The following is a 20,693-nucleotide window of genomic DNA, read 5'->3' on the forward strand; positions in this document are numbered from 1 at the left end:
TTCCCACATCCCTTGTTTGGTCCTTCTCCATGTACCTTCTCCCTCCTCCCTGCTATTGATGTTTTTCTTTTCTCCTGCTGTTCCCTTTGTTATGTTGCGTCCTGTTCTGTGTCCAAGCTCTTCGAGGAGCCTGGACCATGTATATAAAAAATAAAAACAAAAAACCACTTGCACACTGTGGCACATATACATGTGACAATCATCAGCTGTCTTGGAGGTGGGGGTGGGGGGAGGTTGCAGGATTTTTTTTTTCTTTGTGCCCATGACCTGGCCCATGGGTGCTACCAACACAATCAAAATTTGGTGGAGATTGGCCCAGCCCTGTTTTTATCCACACAAATTTCAAAAAAAATGGGAGGATATTGCAATCGGCCCCGTCTGTCTGTCTGCTTCTCACATTTCGCACCGAAAGCAAAGTTGAAAGATGGCAAAGGGTTCCACGAGGAACGACCCAAAATCAAATTTTGGGTTAAATACTTTTTTCCCCCTGTTTTGCCCCCTGTGACCTTAAGTCCCCTCCCTGGCGGCATTAACCTGGGGTCAAATCCTCCTGAAACGTGACATATTTTATGCGTTCCCCATATTTTTATGTGATTACATACGTACACAAAGTTTCATCAAAAATGTTTTAAAATGTGCCTGTAATTGCATTTTGGGTTATCTAACCTTTTGACCCTGCGCCAAGGGGTGGGGCCAAAAAATAACACCGCTCTTGCACTTTTGTACCCTGTGATGATCATAACTATCTATCTATCTATCGAGTGCAGCCTGTGGCTGCTGGTTGCATCATTGGTTGGGATGCAGCAATGCTGCTGATGCAGTGTCCCCCTTACCAGTACACTGGTACTCATTTTGCCGACCTCGGAAGGATGACAGGCTGAGTCAACCTCCTGGTGTATATTAATTCAGCGGCCAACAGGGCTTGAACTCAGGACCCTAGGATCCCAAACCGCCACCTTAACTACTAAGCCAACATCAGGCTTATGATCATAACTAAGTTTGGTGAATTTCTGCCCAACTGTTGAGGAGTGAGTGTGAAGGACCTCTCTTTTTCCTGCCTTCACGCGAGGTCCGAGGACCTGGCATGAAGCGTGAAGGACAGACAGACAGGCAGACAGACACACAGGCAGACAGCCGGTGCCGATTACAATATCTCCACATTTCTTTTTTTTGTTCAAAAAGCATGGTGATAATTAACCATTCTATTTTAATGATATTATACAGTGTTTGAGATTATCCATTTCAAGAGTTATAAATCGCTCCCAAAAATGAATAAGTGAATGATCCTCTTCCAAGATATTGTTATGGATCGAGCTTAGGGAGTAAATGGGGATACATTGGAATAATTATTTCATAGTACAGTTTGCATAAGCGTGATGTAACAACTGTTTTATTAATGAGATCATGTTGAGTTAAATGTTTTTAGCAAGCTCTCCACTTTTCTGCCCCATTGTGTCTATCTACTGTATGTGTGTGTCTAAGCCTTGTCCCCTCCCCCACCCCTATTCCTTGTATTCTACAATGACCCCTGATGTGACATGTCTCTGTGTAAACTGCCTCTTTCCTGCAACATCTAGAAGTCCACGTGGCCCAAGTAGGAAACAAACATACAAGGTCATGTGGCTCAAGCGACAGAAAGGTGAATACTGTAAGTCCATGTTGCTCGAGTGAGAGATGGACATGTGAGGTTACACTGCTGAGGGGGCAGGTCACGTAGCACGTGGTGAAATCTACCTACTCTTCCCCACCCATCCCCCCCCCAGCACAGACAATAATGATGCGACACGAAGTGGTCCGAGGACCTCTGCACGGGGTTATAAAAAAGGACAAGTGCGGATGTGCGGGGTTCTTTTGCAGGCATGCTCAGGCTGAGGATCACGTAGGATCGAAGGCTCAAGTCTCTCTCTCTCTCTCTCTCTCTCTCTCTCTCTCTCTCTCTCTCTCTCTCTCTCTCTGGAAGGATTGCTGAGGCTCTTGTGGGGAAAAAGGCTCACTCATGTTTTCCCACTCCGGCTGTCCAGCTCTCTGTCCTCCTTCACACTGCTTGGTGTTCCATGCAGCCTTGTTGCTACTCATGCCGCACGTGTCTCATGGCAACGACAATCTGCACCGAACTGCAGCACGTGGGAAGGACTGACCCCCTGTACAAAGCCTCCCCCCATCCCCACTGTGTGGCGAGCATTGCTTTGTATATTCGAAAAAGCATTACTAGGTTTCATTCTCTCTCTCTCTCTCTCTCTCTCTCTCTCTCTCTCTCTCTCTCTCTCTCTCTCTCTCTCTCTCTCTCTCTCTCTCTCTCTCTCTCTCTCTCTCTCTCTCTCTCTCTCTCTCTCTCTCTCTCTCTCTCTCTCTCTCTCTCTCTCTCTCTCTCTCTCTCTCTCTCTCTCTCTCTCTCTCTCTCTCTCTCTCTCTCTCTCTCTCTCTCTCTCTCTCTCTCTCTCTCTCTCTCTCTCTCTATCTCGCTCTCTTTCTCTGTCCATCTTGTCACCCTGAGTGAATGTGTTAAAGCCTTAAGTTATTTAGTTCCATTGTGGTTTCAAAGCCACAAGGGTATTTAATCTACTTTAATTTGAGGTAGTTTGGTTTGTCACTTGCGGTCATACACTCTTCTTCTTCCTCACACCATTTTTATTGTAATAAATCCCATTTGTAAGTGAGAACTTGTGTTCATCGGCCGGGGATGGCATAGCACATAGTAAATTGGGCCAACTAATGCGTCAGTCGGGTAGTTTTGGGCTTGCCCATTAGGCGCCATAAAAGTGAATTGTTTGACGGCTCTCACTCGGCCAATCTTGTCAGGCTAATTCACCATGGTCATTTGGTTTGAAACACCGATTCGCGCCCAAATTATCCGGGCGGGCATGGAGACCTCTCATTCCTTTTCCTCCCGGTGGCTCATCAGTCTTGAAGACTGCAACCATAACAAAAAGGAACCAGCAAAGCAGACTACCATAGTTGATGTTGTGTTTGTGACCCAGTGAGTTCCTCAGGCCTCTGCATTCTACTTTTTACATCACTTATCATCACCAAACAATCTTTGATACAACTCACGAAGGAAGATATGTGTCTTTTGTACATCCATTCAAACAAGTGTAAGTTGTAGGATGGCAGGATGGCCTACAGATACACATACTCACCTCAAAGCTGTCCAGCCTGGGTTCGAATCCCGACCCAGCTATAAACTGCCATCCCGGTGTTTGACGGGCAGGGTGATTTATCAATGTGTGTGTCATCCCTCGGATGGACGTTAAACTGGATGTCCCATCTGCCAGCATTCGTTGGTGGATGTTAAAGATCCCATGGTGTCCTTCGCGAAGAATAGACGAGCTATCACCAGCACCATTAACAAATTCCAAACTCCAGCCCTAACCTACAGAGGGCATCAGCAGTACAACTGAGCCCTCAGCCAATTATATTACCCAGCAGCCTTGTGCTGCATACAAAGGAAGAACAAGAAGTGGAAATTGCTTTCTATGATCTGGATGAGTTTATATAAGGGAAGACAAAGATGAGGATTACAAGGGCTTTTGGTGAAAACCCAGAAGAGGGAGCCAAAATCGAAATGTGTGTGGGGCAAACCACTTTCTACTTTATTGATCTGCATCTGACACTGCAATGTCCCAGATATGTAGCAATGGGGAATGATAATTACACAGCACTACTATTTTTTGAGTCATAATGTGGAAACCCTGTACTGCTTTCTGACAAAGCCAGTTGGAGTGAAGGTTTCAACACAGTAAAGCATTGGGGGTGGCTGGTTTATGTTAGGCTACAGATGGAGTGCAATATTTGGGGATCAATTGAACATGAAGCACGAATGAACATTGTTCAAGATGAAGCAAACCCCCTATGAAATGCCACAATCATTGCTGCACATACATAGAAAAACTGTCGGTGGTGAGGTTGCAAGAGACGTATTGGTTCTTGTAAACAATTTTGACGATCAACAATTGGCTTCTGCTGACAAATTGATTAAAAAAGTTGCTTTATGCTCAATGCAGTGAACATTGAAAAGTGTGTCGGAGGTTCACCGCAAAAGTAATTTCCTTTTTTGTTTTCCTTCAACATTATCTATAGTAGGCCAAAGCAAAAATAATCTTGTTGAAACCTTCATGTGTCCCACAACTGCTGTTTCATTTTAAATAATATCCACCAGAGGGCAGGAGATATCCAGCAGTTGAAAATGTTGTACAGATGATGTTTGTTATGTTATTTTTTTTTTTTTTAGCTCACCTGCACTTTAGTCCGGTGCGTTTATGCGATCGAGCAGTGTCCATAGGTTTGTCAGCCTGTCAGTCAGTCGGTGAGTGAGTGAGTGACCTGGAAATATTTCAGTCATTATCACTTGAACTAAACACATGATGTTGATGAAACTTGGCCACAAGCTTCATATCTGATCCCGACTGAAGTTGCATTGACCGCATCAAAATCTGCACTCATTAAGGGAGTCTATGGGGAAGGGGGAGGGTTTGACCCCCCCCCCAAAAAAAAAACAACGAAGGTATTTGCTTTTTTTCCAAAACTACACACACAATTTCGATGAAACTTGACCACAACCTTCATCACCTGTGATGTACCAAAGTGCATTGACTGCATCAAAATCTGCATGCTCATTAAGGGGGTCAATGGGGGGGGGGCGTGAGTGGGTTGACCCTGCCAAAAATAGGTATTTCCTCTCTTCTCCGAAATTGCACACACAATTTCAATGAAACTTGATCACAACCTTCATCACGTATCAAGTACCAAAGTTTGTTCACACTAAACAATCAGGGTCTGGGGGCCAGTTTATGGGGGGGGGTTGATCCCCACCCCCTCTACTCCCAAAATAGGTGTTTTCTTTCTTCTCCAAAACTACACACAGAATTTTGATGAAACTTGACCACAACCTTCATCACCCATGATGTAACAAAGTTTGTTCACGGCATATAAAAATCGAGGTGCAAGGGGTTTGCGAAGGGTTTGAATGACTTGCTCCTGATCCTGGTGAGCTTCAGGACTCATGGTCCGATTTATGTTTGTGTAAAACAGTGATTTATTGCCTTACAGCTGAAGGCATACAAATATTACAGATGTATTGACATATGGAAGTTGTCTGGTGAATTTTATGTTGATACCAGCATAGTGAGACAATGGGCAAACCTAGTGGTGTGGAGAACTGACCTCAACGACTAGCCATGTCCTTGGTGAATGGCGACTGCAGTGAAAAGATGTAACAAACGGATAATGCACATCTTTATCCACAATGATCAGCGCAATATGAAGCATGTTATAGTATTCTCTCTCTCTCTCTCTCTCTCTCTCTCTCTCTCTCTCTCTCTCTCTCTCTCTCTCTCTCTCTCCCTCTCCCTCTCCCTCTCCCTCTCCCTCTCCCTCTCCCTCTCCCTCTCCCTCTCCCTCTCCCTCTCCCTCTCCCTCTCCCTCTCCCTCTCTCTCTCTCTCTCTCTCTCTCTCTCTCTCTCTCTCTCTCTCTCTCTCTCTCTCTCTCTCCCTCTCTTTGTACCATACTCTTCACAGAGCATTGGTGTTTCCAAAGCAGCTTCCTGAGCAAGGGTTATACTCAGTAGTTTGCCATCGCCTATCCAGCAGTTGTTCGGGCAGCAATTGTGTATTTGGCCATCATGCCGGCGATAGCTCACCTACTCTTTGCGAAGGACACCATGGGGTCTTTAGCATCCACCAACTAATGCCGGCAGATTCCCGTTTAACATCCATCCAAGGGACGGCACACACATTGATGAATCACGCTGCCAGTGAAACACTGGGATGACATTTTATACCCGGGTCGGATTCAAACCCAGGCTAGACAGCTTTGAGACGAGTGTGCACACCTCTAGTGTGTGTTTACGAGTATACGGCCATCCTGCCAGCCCTGCTATATTGCATACATGCTCTTGTAAAATTCTTGCAGAAATGTATTGAAGGAGATGGGGATTATGCTGGGAATTTTTTTTTGCTGTCCTCACACAGTGGGGTGCAAAAGTACAACTCCACTGAAATCAATGCCAAGCTTTCTCAAATCATTATTTCAAACATACTGTCATGCTGTCATAGTATTGAATATACAGTATGTATCTATAATCTGTAATTTGTTATAGTTATTATTTACTGACACTTTGTCTTTACAGAAAAAAATGAACGGTAAATTAATTTGAGAGAAAGATAAAATTTATGTGAGCAGTCTGACTATGGTCTGGAGGCCATTACAGCACTGTTGGGAAAATATTGACTCAAACATAATCCATAAACGAATTAAATCAATCCCAAATGGAGTTGAGGCAGTTCTCAAGGCCAAAGGGATTCACATTGATTAATTATTGAATATACATAAAGCCAGATTTGATTTTTCCTGTTATAATAAGTATTGTTATTTCGCAAAGAGTTCATGGAAATCCTTTAAAAATGTTTTTGGTTTCATATTACAAACAATGACTTGTTTCGTTATCACATATCAATTAATAAATATCCTACAAGACTCATGCTTTTGCACCCACTGTATCTTATAAGTTTTGTCAGCAAACAATAAAGGAATCCTGAGAAAAAAAATTGAAGGCATTACTTTTGGGATGATTTGCCTTTGTATAGTTGTAGTCATGTGGGTTGTTCCAGTTGCCTAGTATGAGGCCGGTGACGGCGAGTCACCTCAATGCAACCATAATGTCAGCCGAGCCTGCGGTCCTGGGCCGGATTATGGGCCTTTCCACTTCCGATACCGTACCCGTGGGACCGTCAAACCAGCCAAGTACGACACTAAATGCCTCATCTTTCGGCCGAGTGTGGCCGAGTGGCACACAGTACGGTCTTGATATACAGTGCTTGTAGCTGATGCCAATTCCAATTGCAAGTTGCCAATTCACCCTCAATTACTGAGTATTCATCCCGAGACCAGGTATATATAATTGTGAATTATGGTCCATGGGGGATAGAATACAAAAGAAGCAAATGACAATTATAATGGCAATAAATAAACCCCCAAGTACCCACTTCCTTTCATTCGTGCCCATGGTACCAACGACAAACAATCGGGAGCCTTAATTATCGATGCCTTAGAACCCAGCAAGCTAACCACGGTAATGTAGACAGAGGGAAGCCCCAAGACAGGAAGGAATACCATGTAATACCCGGCGGGACATCGCAGGAAGATGGAAGTCAGGTCTCAACTGCTGTGCATGGACCAATGTCTGCCACGTTCCATCACTCCTCGTGCTGTGAGGAGAGGAGAGGGCGTGGCTCTCGCATGGTAGGGCATGGCTCTGGCTGGACTGGAGTGGTGAAGAAATGCAGCTTATACTTCTTTATTTGTTTATTTTTTTTGCATGTCCATAATCTTGAAAAAATCGTGTCCGAATCTCTCTCTCTCTCTCTCTCTCTCTCTCTCTCTCTCTCTCTCTCTCTCTCTCTCTCTCTCTCTCTCTCTCTCTCTCTCTCTCTCTCTCTCTCTCTCTCTCTCTCTCTCTCTCTCTCTCTCTCTCTCTCTCTCTCTCTCTCTCTCTCTCTCTCTCTCTCTCTCTCTCTCTCTCTCTCTCTCTCTCTCTCTCTCTCATCGTGGCACGGTGATGATCGGCCGGTTTCAACCAGTTTGAGTAGAGAGAGACCTTAGGCAAAAAGGCGACAGGATATGATTCATCTGGTTCAAGAAGAAAGTAAGAAGGCGGCCTGAGGTAATGAGCTGGTTCGAACCGGTTCAAGAAGAAAAGAAATAAAATAAAAGATTATGGAGCACAAATAACCCTGTGGATGGGGAAAAGAGCATCTATCTAATATACAGTATATGCAATGCATATTTATGCACATGTATAACGATACTCCTAACTGACCAGATATCCAAGAAATAACTATAGTTATATGAAAGATGCATTACTTAATGCCGAGGACACTGCACATTTGAATTGGTGATAATTGACTTTTATCTTCCATTAACTCATGGTGACAAGGGACATAAAAACACAAGATCGAACACAATCCATGAAAATAAAGGGTTTATCAGGAAAAATCATGCCGATGTAGATGGAGTAAGGGGTCTTTTTAATCCAGCATAGCCAAGATGGCATCCTGAAGCAGATTACTTCCTGTCCATTGATGCAGATTTGCTGAATTACTTTTTCACATTTTCAGCACGATACATGAATTTAGACTTCTCCGGAAAGTGTTATTGGATTTTGCTCAGTATTTCCATCACCATCTGCCATAACCCCTTGATTTGCATCTCTGTTGTGTTTATCAGCTTTTTACTGGTGAACAAATCTCTTTTTCATTTTATTCCATTCAATTTTGGTGGATGTCCATTATCACAGTGATTTACTGGAAGCTCCATATTGATGTGAACCAATTTTAATGTCTCGTAAAGTGGCATAAACAAATTGATGCAGGTTTCAATTGCTCAATGAAATACAGTGGATGGGAGAGCTCCAACAAAAAATAATATAAATAAGCAAACAAATAAATAAATATTTCCCACTAATTTAAGATTCAGAGCCTATGGGATGAGTTTTTGAAAAATTTTTTTAAACAATCCTAATTTTCAATTGTTATATTTGAATATGATCATCAAGTCTGAGTATTCAAAAATAACAATTGGTTTCAGGGCTCTTGTAATCTTCAATTGAAATTTGAAATTATATTGACCAATGATAGGTCAAGCATGTCATCATCATTTTGTTGTTTTCTCCCTTGAACGTGGTTATTTGATGTACTTTGTCATGTGATGCAGATGGTGTTCTTGTGCTGGATAGCCTGTGATGCAGATGAGAAGGGGAAAGTTACATTTTCCTCAATGTACATTTCCTTGTGTTTGGTACTTACATTCAAAAGGCACAATTTATTTTTCGCTTATATTGATCAAAAAGTTCAGAACCGTGCCCACATAAAGGAACACAGTCATCACTTGGTTATTAAAGGTTAGCATGTAATTTTATACCAAATTTTATAATTCTGATGGGTTGATGGTGTTATTTGCTCTCCATTACAATATCTGAACTTTGGTTCAATCAAAGAGAAAAAAAAAAGTTCCATAATGATCACATGTATTTCTTCCTGCTCTTTATATTTTTTGTATAGCCTACTGTGCTTATTATATGTCCATCCAAAAGTTGTGTTAAATTCAAATATTTCCACACTGTTCGACTATCATCCTCTCTATTTGCAGCAGGACTACCCACTGTGCAAGGAAGATAACTGCATAAGGCTGGTGGAGGGCTGTACCCGTAATCGCCATTATCCGCACTCCAGTGTTCAACAGCTGGACAACTGGCAGCATTGCAAGGCCGGTACGAGCTTGGTGCTAGGACTTGATAGCTCTCTTATGTGTGGAATGAGCATCCAGTGAAGATGAAACTCTTAAGATGATTTGGCTGATTGTTAAACTTTGATGAATAATAACTTCTTAATGATGTACAAATAAGCAAAACAGCGCTTGATTAAATATGAAGTGCAATCGCTCTCTTTTGATGTTTCTTCTGTTAAAGCTTCATACTATAAGGTCATGGTTTGACTATTCAAAAATAGGGGCAACATTCCTGGGCGCTCACCTGGTAGAATATCGATACTGAGGAGGAAGTCAACGTGGGACAGAATCAGCAAAATGTACCAATGAACCAATGTTATGTGCCATATATATATATATATATATATATATATATATATATATATATATATATATATATATATATATATATATATATATATATATATATATATATATATATACATATATATTTTTTAATGCCGTGAACCGATCCATCGCAGGTGATGAAGGTTGTGGTCAAGTTTCATCGAAATTGTGCATATAGTTTCGGAGAAGAAAATGAATACATATTTTGGGGGCCAACCCCCCCCCCCCCGTAGACCCTCTTAGGGGTCGTTTTTTTATTTATTTGTTTATTTTTTTTAATACCACAAACAAACTTTGGTACCTACCGGGTGATGAAGGTTGTGGTCAAAATTAATCAAAGTTGTGTGTAGTTTCAGAGAAGAAGTTGCAAGTGTTTATGGATGGACTATGATTGGTATCAGAACATGTGCATTACCGCTCCCAATAATATCATAAAATTCTTAATTCGCAAGCAACTTCATCAAGATTCACGAGAGCATAATGATGCTGGGAAGGACACCGCCTTCAAGTTCCACTCCAGTTTGTCACATAACATACTAACTTGCACATGTATTGTTGCTCCTTCATAGCTGGTTCAAAATCCTGAAATTCCCTTCCTTTTGCCATTAATGGTGAATCGTTCAAAGAGCAGGCTAACAGCATCTTCTCAAGGCAAACTGTGATGATCACCAAATGCTGCCTATAAACAGCACTTCCCACTTCACTTAAGTGAACAATTAAATAAAAACGATGGTTTCGTTCATTACCCCTTACAAAATGTACATGTATTATGAGCCTGGTGTGGCTCAGTGGTTAAGGCGGTGGCTTATGATTCCTGGGGTCCTGAGTTCGTACCCCGCTGGCCGCTGGGTTAGCATCAGGGGGGTTGACTCAGCCTGTCATCCTTCCGAAGGTTGGCGAAATGAGCACCAGTATACTGGTAATTATCCCTGCAGGGTCGAAGGCGACTAAAGGGTTGGCGTCAGGAAGGGCATCCGGCCGTAAAAAACATTACCACAAGGGTACCCTGATTGGGGCCCCCAAAAAGCTGGCCCCTTCTCAGGGATAAAGGCTTTCAAATGGTGTGATGATGACAAAATGTACTTGTATTAAGCGTAGCACCATGTATGAGCATTAAATGGAAAAAGTAAATTTGACATGGTGTTGAATTATAGGGTTGATGATAAATACAGCTTGATGGAGTACTGCTCTCCACTTTGGGCTGGCACCCCTCCCTCACACCTTGCTCAGCTTGATGCCATGGAAACTAAGGCCTTCAATATTATTGGATTCTCCCACGATGAAGCCAAATCTCTGTGCCTTTTACTTTCACATTTCAGACAGGTTGGTGGTCTCTCTGTCTTTGACCACCTACTTTATGGTCTTGCACCCTTTGCCCTTTCCTTGCTCTGCCCTCCCGTCCTCCCCCCTCCCCCATTCCCCTCCTTCCAGGTATGTGCAAGGTGCATATGGTATGCCAGTAACCCACTTCTGGTGAACCTTCCAAAATCCAGGCATACTACTCACTGCCACTCATTTGTTCCTCTTTTTCTGACTTGTGGAACAATCTTTCTCAGACTGTTCAATCTCATTCTTTCCTTGAGTACTTTAAGACAGCTTTAGTACCATCTCAGTGGAAACATCCCCCACCCCTATCCATGATCTTATCTACCCTCATGAACCCTCTACAAGCCCACCTTCTGTGTTTGCAGGTTATTGGGTTTCCTCCCCTCTCTCACCCACCCCTTCGATTTTTTTATTTTTTGTTCCAATTCTGCTTCTTCACCTGTTTTCCCCTCGACTTCTGTGAATGACAGTTCTCACCTGTATCCAGATTGCTCACCAATCTGTTTCCTCCTCTTCATCCACTTGGTTTCACCACTTGGTCTCTTTCTTCCCCACGTCATTTCTTCTTGCAAGCCTATTTTCATTGTGTCCCTCTACCCTGCTGTTGGTGTCTACCCTCACTTGTATTTTCACTGTTATTTTTGTTCTATTATATCCTGGATGATTCTGTGTTTTATCTCCTCCATGTACTGTATACAAAAAAAAATGAGGCTTAAGTGATCAGAGAAGAAGTGAGACAAACACGATTTATTACAGACAAGTCATAGAAGCAAGTTTCACTCATTGCCAGTCTCTGACCTTGAGAATAACTAATGATTGGAAAGCATAGCGCCATTGTGCTTTGAGCTGCAGTGTGTTGCACAAGCAGCTGCTCCTTGTGAACACAATGATGAATTGTGCTGTAGTATCCAACAGCACAAAAAAAGACCCAAGTTATAGTGTTATAGCAGATGTGAAGGTGAATGGCAGCCACAGAATTTGTAATCTGTTTTAGTGAAACGGCATTGACAGAATTCCTGTCCTGGGTACCGAGAAACGTCTGAGCTGCAGGTGGTCACAGGCGCTACTGCAGTTCACATGCCACCTGGGTTGCAAAGCAACGAAGTTGAGTTGTATGCTAGGAAATGTAAGCCACACATGCTCACATGTATGTGTACTTTAAGCATCTGGTCTGATTATTGGGTCTCAGATGAGTTGAATTGACAGCCTTGACAGGTATTATAAATGTGCCTTTGTTGCAGTTGGTTTGGTGTGTGCTGATTTTTGCTGAAGTGACAATAACTCGATTTGATAGACAAATATGATGTGCATAGAGTACACCAGCCCTAAATGATGTGCTTTAATAGATGTTGCACCAGGTATTGTGAAATACTTTTCCTAAAATGACAAACACTTGTTGTTTTATGTTGCAATTACAACAATGATAAAAGTATCTTGCACCACAACTAGACTTGTGTACCTGCTGAAAATAATGAATGAAAACTTTATATAATGATCAGACGAGATGCTTAAATACTGTTTCAGCTGTCGGACTGTGCTGGTCCCACTCCGTGGGAGTACCTCCTGTGCAGCTTCCCTTCGCAGGGCAGCTCACCGGATGACGGGATGAGGGCAAAGCCTTCAGGACCCCCAATCTTTGATGATAGGAGGGAAACCACGGGGTAACATTCCCGGGTCAGATTGCGGGAGAGTGTGTTGGAGTGGTGCTGAGGTGTCATCCACCAGACGGCAGTCTCCTTTGGTTAACCTGAGGCGGTCCCTTCGGGTGGGTGCCTGGAATGTCCTATCCCTAAGAGAGGAGGATCACCTGTCGCTGTTATCATCTGAGCTCAAGCGTTTGGACATCGGTATTGCAGCACTCTCTGAGGTTCGGAGATCGGACTGCGGTGAGATCATGGCAGGTGGTTACATATACTATTGGTCTGGTCGCTCTGATGGTTACCATGCCCAAGGAGTTGCTGGAGCTGTGTCAAATAAGCTGACTCAAATGATAATTGAGGTTACACTGGCCAACGAGCATATCATGAGATGAAGGATTTTTCACTCCTTGGGTGTCGTTTCCCTGGTCTCTCTTTATGCTCTGACTGAGGCGAGTGATTTCACCGTGAAGGATGCACTCTATGTCACACTTGAGTGTGTGGTTGATCAGTGCCCCAGGCGAGATACACTTCTAGTCTTGCGGGATTTCAATGCATCGACTGGAACTGATAGGGATGGTTATGAGACGTGTGTTGGTCCCCATGGGTCTGGAACTGTGAACCTGAATAGCACTAAGTTCCTTGACTTTGCAAGAAGTCGTGGAGTTAGGGTGGCTGGTCCATGGTTTCAGCACAACAAGCTCATCGCTGGACTTAGTATTCCAATGCTGGCGGTGTGGCAAAGGAGATTGATCATGTGCTCGTTGATGGTCGCTGGAGGATGATCCAGAACTGCAGGGTCTACCGGAGTGCTCAGTTCCACAATACTGACCACCGGCTGGTTGTAGCAACTCTTAAGTTGCACCTTCAATCCAGCAGAATGGTACCATCCCAGCCAAGGCTGGATGATGGCAAGATCAAGGATGAGAGGTTAGCTGAGTTGTTTGCGAACAGACTGAGTGGAGATTTGGGGGGCCTGGGTGCTTTGGGAGATCCTGAAGAGTTGGGCAGTGCCTTTAAGACCACCATCATTGATGTTTCCATTGGATGTCTTGGAACTCACCGCAGGGTGAAGAATAATTTTGTCTCTCAAGGGACACTAGATACCATTGACCAGAGTCGCAGGGCCAGGCTGAATGGCAGAGCTGAGCTTTTCAGGGAGCTGAGGAATAAAACTGAACATGCCCAAAGGATGGACAAGGAGGCTAATGTGCGAGGAATCTGTGAGGGGATAGAGCATCACCTCTGGTCAAGTGATTCTCATCCTACTTACAGGGGAATTCGTGCATTGCGTTCATCCAAGCCCATCCCTCGGTGTACTGCAGTTAGAGCAGAGTGGTAGGCTCTTGACAGAGCAGTCTGAAGTGAAGGCCCGCTGGGCTGGCTACTTTGTGCAGTTGTACCAGGCTGATCCACTAGCTGTCGAGTTGGATGTCAGGGGTGTTACAATCACTGTTGCTGACCCTCCAATCAACTATGGTCCACCTTCCTTTGTGGAAACACAGGCTGCGGTGAACCAGTTGAAATGGGGTAAAGCTCCTGGGATCTGTGGCATCCATGCTGAACTTCTCAAGGCTGGTGGAAATGCTGCACTCATGTCATTGCATGCAGTTCTGTGCTCTGCCTGGAACACAGGCATCATCCCAACTGACTGGAAGAGGGGCCTTGTTGTCCTTCTCTGAAAAAGGAAGTGTGATCGCTAAGACAGCAACAACTACCAAGGGGTAACACTGCTCTCAGTGCTGGGCAAGGTCTTTGCTCGGATAATTCTTGATAAGGTTCGCGACAATCTGCTTGAGCACCAGCATCCAGAGCAGTCAGGCTTTACACCAGAGAGGTCAACGATTGACCGTATTCTTACTCTTTGGGTCCTCACCGAAAGCAGACGAGAGTTTCGGCAGGGGCTGCTTGCAGCCTATGTTGATCTCTGTAAAGCGTTTGATTCAGTGAATCGGGATGCCCTTTGGAGGATTCTTGGTCTTAGTGGGGTGTCACCAAAACTTATTGATCTGATGTCTGAACTCTAATCTCATACTGAGAGTGCTGTGAGATGTGGTGGTATCATCTCTGACTTATTTCCAGTTGTTACTGGAGTTCTTCAGGGGTGTGTACTGGCCCCCACACTTTTCAGCACTTGTATGGACTGGATTCTGGGGAGGATGTCAGAGAGATCAAGCTGTGGTGCATCATTTGGGAATGTCAAGATCTCTGACTTTAATCTCATACTGAGAGTGCTGTGAGATGTGGTGGTATCATCTCTGACTTATTTCCAGTTGTTACTGGAGTTCTTCAGGGGTGTGTACTGGCCCCCACACTTTTCAGCACTTGTATGGACTGGATTCTGGGGAGGATGTCAGAGAGATCAAGCTGTGGTGCATCATTTGGGAATGTCAAGATCTCTGACTTTGATCTCGCTGATGATGCAGTCATCTTTGCGGAGATTTTAGATATCCTTTTGGGGGCCCTCAAGGTGCTTAATGAGGAGTCGGAGCCGCTGGGATTATGAGTTTCCTGGGTCAAAACTATGATCCAGGCTTTCAATGACATCTTGGATGCTGCTGTCCTGTCTGTGCCTGTTTGTGGTGAGGATGTTGAGGTCGTGCAGAGATTCACTTACCTTGGCAGTGATATTCATGTCTCTGCTGGCTGTGAGTCAGAGGACAACAGATGTCTGGGTCAGGCGTAGGGAGTCGGGGATTCACTGGATAATGGGGTGTAATGCTGCCGGTACCTGTGCGGGAGGCCAAAAGTCCGACTTCGGGTCCTTGGTGCTTCCAGTCTTGCTCTTTGGATGTGAGACTTGGATTCTGACCAGGGATTTGAGACAGAGACTTAATTCCTTTGGTACCAAATCTCTTCGGAGAATCCTTGTTTGTCACTGATCAGACTTTGTGTCCAACGAGCGGTTGCTGAGAGAGACTCAAATGAGATTTGTTACTTGCATCGTCCGTGAGCGTCAGCTGCGGCTGTGTGGACATGTGGCTCATTTTCCTGATGCTGATCCTGCTCACCAGATTCTCTCCGTGAGGGAGCCTTGTGAGTGAGGAGGCCAATGGGCCGACCACGTGCCTCGTGGTTGCAGCAGGTTGATCGACATCTCAAGGAGATGGGGATGGGCCAGGCATCTTCCTGGGGGATGGCCAGACAGAGGATCCTTGAGTACAGGCGGAAAGTGGATGCAACGGCGCGCTGCTCTGGCACATGCTCCCATACCTGACCTGACCTGACTGTTCTGGTTGCTTGGTTTGAGTCAGGCATGTCGCGTCAAAGAGACCACGATAGTCGACCGCTTTGAAGACCTCCTCGCCAGATCACATGTCTAAAAACAACGATACCATGGATATTGTAAGTCCCACAGCAGCCAAGTGTTGCACTGATTGGCATCACTTGATTGGATCTAATCTTAGGCCGAGTAACCCAAGTCACATGATGCGATTTTATGAGCAGCGTTGAGATCATGATCACATTATTTCCCTCAATGCGTCTCGAAAACCACCAAATGAAGCAGTCACCACAGCCAGAATTCACCTCCAAGACAATGTGTATTTAATAAAAGAACAATAATGGCATAGGGGAATGAATTTGCATGAAACAATGCACAATGATCAATAATAAGGCAAATCCCCTAATCCACTTACCTATCATCCATGCCCACAAACCAATGAGCAAACGAGATACCTTAATTAATTATGACTTAAGGCCTCATGCACACACTATGGATAGACAGAGAAAATAAACAGGGCTGAAAGAGATTGTCGGGAAAACCCGGGTTTGCCCGACAATCTCTTTCAGTCCTGTTTATTTTCTCTGTCTATCCATAGTGTGTGCATGAGGCCTTAAGTCATAATTAATTAAGTTATCTCGTGAGTTCTCAGGCACTTCAAGGTCCTGGTCGCTCAGCACAGGAAAGATTTGCCATGGATTTGAGGGAGAGAGACATGACTGAATGGGTGAGGCTTGGCTTGGCTTTGAGGAGCTCCGGTACAGTGCCGCCTTTGGTGCGGCATCTCCCACATTCTCCTCTCACTTCCTTCTCACCCTCACCTTTTAACAGCTTGGCCACGGCCCTCCCTTCTCACTCACCATTGTCCACCACCCGGACTGGTGGGTAGAGCGAGACCTCTGTGTCCTCACTCATGGGGCGGTTTGCAGCCACCATTCCGCTCGATTTGCCCAGCAGGATTCCCCGCCTAAACTGGTGTCCCAAGGCCTACCAAACCGCTAAAAGAGACAGTTATTTATTACAGATTCCAAAGGGAGATGTGTTTATAAAAGACATTTATGATATATTCCTAAGAGTAAAACATCAATAATGGGGTCAAACGGGTTGATAATTTGAGATACACACAATAGAGAAGGTTAAGTGTGTCTCAGGATTACATAAGCGATTACTTATTAAACTAGAAGAGCACTCGGTCAAGCGTATATCTCCACCAGGCTGATTAGTTTACATTTTGTATCCCACTGATAGGCCAGATCTGGATGCGGACCTGAACTAAAATTTAATCAGCTTGTTCTTATCACCTAACCAACACATCCATCAAGTTTCATCCGAATCCGTCCACAACTTTTGCAGATATCGTGCTATATGTCATTTTATCCCCATCACTCAATGGTGGAGAATCACTGAAACAATTCTCAGATCCGGATCCAGATCATCACCAAAATGTAATGATTTCGCTGGTTTCACAGACCCAAGCTCTCCACCAAATATTTTGTGAATCCGTATACAACTTTTTGAGATATTTTGTTCACAAAAAAAACAAACAAACGAATTAAAAATCACTCACAGAGTGACACTTGGCAAAACAGAACAATGTATGGCACTCGGTAGAGCACATACCTCTGCCAGGCTAAACACTAAACGGTTTACGTTTTGTATCCCACTGATGGGCTGGATCTGAACCAAAATCTAATCCGCTTGTTCCTGTCACCTAACCAACTCATCCACCTTGTTTTGTCATCACTCATCCACACATCCACAACTTTTTGAGATATCATGACATATATATATATATATATATATATATATATATATATATATATATATATATATATATATATATATATATATATATATATATATATATAGTTTTTGGCCCTATCTCTCAATTTTAGAAATCAGGCCTATGTTGACCTTTTGACCTTAAAAATAATTGGTGGAAGAATGAATTGACCTGATATGCAAATCTTGTTCAAATTTCAAGTCAATCGGATGAAAATTGACAATTTTAGAAATTCCAGTCCATGTTGACCTCAAATTAATTCTTTGAATTAAATGACCTGATATGCAAATCTTGTTCAAATTTCAAGTTAATCAGATTAAAATTGAGGATTTTAGAAATTTGGCCTATGTTGACCTCAAACATAGTTGGTGGTTGAATGCAGTGACCTGATGCACAAATCCCCTTCAAATTTGAAGTCAATTGGATGAAAATTGAGGCTTTTGGAAATTTGAAAAGGTCATTGACCTTTGGCCTATGAAGACCTTTATGTTAAAAAAAAAACATTCTGTCGGACCACCAACTTCCACCATTTAGTGAAGTTTCATTAAGATCAGTTTAAAATTGTGATCTGTAAGCGATTTAAAGGTAAGCGGACAGACAAATAAACATAAGTGATCAACATATTTGCCCAAATTTTTATTATTTTTTTTTGCCAAGTAACAAACAGACAGACAAACAGACAGGGAGGAGGAGAGGAGATTGGGACCATCCTCTGTGCAGAGCGTTGGTGCTACTTAAGCATTCTCCTTGGCTATTGGGCACAATCCTGGATGGGTCGCCACCCTGACACAGTATACCAGCATGCGAGCACTCATTTTGCCGATCTCGGAAGGATGACAGGCCAAGTTAACCCTACCTGGTATTAATTCAACAGCTGAGCGAGATTTGAACTCAGGACCATAGGATCCAAAGCCCGCCACCCTAACCATTAAGCCAACACCAGGCATGACAAGACAGTGGTGAATACATAACCTCCATCCACCTTCGGTGGTGGAGGTAATAAATAACTATGCTATATTAATCATATTTAACTCTGGCATGAGAAGTCATTTTCAAAACAATATATTTTTTATTTTGAAGGCATATTCTTAACTTGGTAATTTTTTCTTTTTCTTTTCATTACTCCGCTGATGAAGTCTCCAGTGGCGTTATGCGTTTTGGGTTGTCCATCCATCCGAACGTAGTTTCGTCCGTAATCATTTTCTCTGTTTTCTCTGCAACACTCAACCGATTTACAAAATTTTCACTGCAGATGCGACTCTTCATGTTTAATGTTTTAATGATAATTATGACTTCATAGGTCACTTGGTTGTAGCCATGTTGTAAAAACAGGAAAAACTTTGGAGCTCTGTATCTCTGAAACTGCTCCGTGGAAAAAATTGACACTTGGCTCCTCTGAAATACTCCCCATGGGAAACAAGTGTGATTTTTAGATTATGTCATAAGGTGGCTTCGTTATGACATCATAATTGCATACGTCAAATGCTTAATCCGATCAGTATAAAATATTTTTGAGGGTAATCTCGGGCTAAATTGTACGGGTGAGAAAATTGATCACTTGGTTCAGCAGCCATTTTGTTTTTAACAGAAAACCTTCAAAAATCTTCTCCAGAACGGTATGACAGATCGAGGGGAAACTTCACCACCGTGGTCCCCAAGCCTTGGGGATACCAGGGTGTTCACAAATACGTAATAGGTCACATGGTCTGGCAGCCATATTGGATTGAACAAAAATCTTTAAAAAATGCTTTCTCTTGAATCGCTTCTTCGATTAATGTGAAACATCACAATTATGATATAGTAGTCATGGGAAATACATGTTTTAAATTTCAACGTGATCGGATGCATGGTCTGGCAGCCAGAATTATTTAATATTCTGAATCTAGGTTCAAGGATTTAAATCAAACTTGATGCAAGTCTGTATAACGATGTCACCAGATATGCCTCCGCCACATTATTACATCGTGACATCAAAGATTGCCCTTGTAGTTATTTTTTGTTTGATTGTTTAGTGCTTTATTTATGAGGGTTACCTCCATGGTTAGATGAAGAACATACACTGCTATACAAATAATGACAAGTTCTCATGTGATTGTACAGGTGGTGATGATGCATTTCCAGAAATTGGCCGGTTTGATGTGCAGAACCAAGGGAAGCAGATGCGGACCCCAGGTATAGCTCAAGGCATGGAACTAACAAGGTCGCTGAGGGCCACTGCATTGCAAACAACATCTTTGCCAGCGCTTGGGGACGCAGTGCTTACAGTGACCAGCCTGACATCACCACGGCATGCCCCACAGCACTCTGGATCAGCTAGAGCTCTTAACCAGGTTGCTCAGGCCTATCTACCTGGTGAGTGCCAGCATGTGAATGATTTACAGGGGTAGGACAGAGGGGCAGTGGGGTGAGTCATTTGAAGTGAAGTTGAAAAGGTGAAAAATATATACATACATATATATATATATATATATATATATATATATATATATATATATATATATATATATATATATATATATATATACACACACACACACACACACACACACACACACACACACACACACACACACACACACACACACACACACACACACACACACACACACACACACACACACACACACACACACACACGGTGTCCCAAAAGACAACTAGGGATTTGGAAATTTAATAACATTTCTGTTTTTTAATAATTTATGATTATTTTTATACCAAAAGAAAATATACAAAATTGAGATAAATTTGCTTTATTTATGAAAAATGATGCAGCTTAGATATCCTCCATTTTCGGCTTCGCAGAGATGGGCTCTTTCGACAGCATTTTCCAAAACAGCAGACAATAATCAGGAGGTGTCAAATAAGGAGAACGTGATGCCCAATAAATTTTTGAATTTTGCGAAATTATTCAGTCTCCATGCTCTTTGTGTGAGAATAATTGATCGATGAAATTAAAAATAAAATTCCACGATTTTGGTTCTTTGTTCAGTTGTGAATTTTTCCATGGGTAATTTCCAAATGTTGGTCTAAATTCTGAAAAGAAAAGAAAAACAAATTATTAAAAACAGAAATGTTATTTAATTTCTCAATCCCGAAGTGACTTTTGGGACACCCTGT

General features: G+C 43.0%; 1 protein-coding gene across 12 annotated transcripts in view; it reads left to right on the top strand.

The window, feature by feature from the left end:
• Positions 1-20,693, top strand: part of LOC147015460 (leucine-rich repeat-containing protein 49-like) — a 356,628-nt gene that overhangs the window by 72,050 nt on the left and 263,885 nt on the right. For 6 of the 12 annotated variants that reach the window (XM_085850233.1, XM_085850224.1, XM_085850232.1 and 3 more), the window contains 2 exons: positions 9,143-9,263; positions 19,677-19,928. In XM_085850233.1, the coding sequence (XP_085706359.1) occupies positions 19,736-19,928 (193 nt within the window). In that variant the 5' untranslated portion in view covers positions 9,143-9,263; positions 19,677-19,735. The remainder of the gene's footprint in view (positions 1-9,142; positions 9,264-19,676; positions 19,929-20,693) is intronic. The other 6 variants (XM_085850226.1, XM_085850229.1, XM_085850225.1 and 3 more) reach the window with 4 other exon arrangements.

This window comes from Eptatretus burgeri, chromosome 12 (genome assembly GCF_056783735.1).
Source record: "Eptatretus burgeri isolate ZD-2024b chromosome 12, Ebu_testis_v1, whole genome shotgun sequence".
In the NCBI taxonomy this organism is placed as follows: domain Eukaryota; kingdom Metazoa; phylum Chordata; class Myxini; order Myxiniformes; family Myxinidae; genus Eptatretus; species Eptatretus burgeri.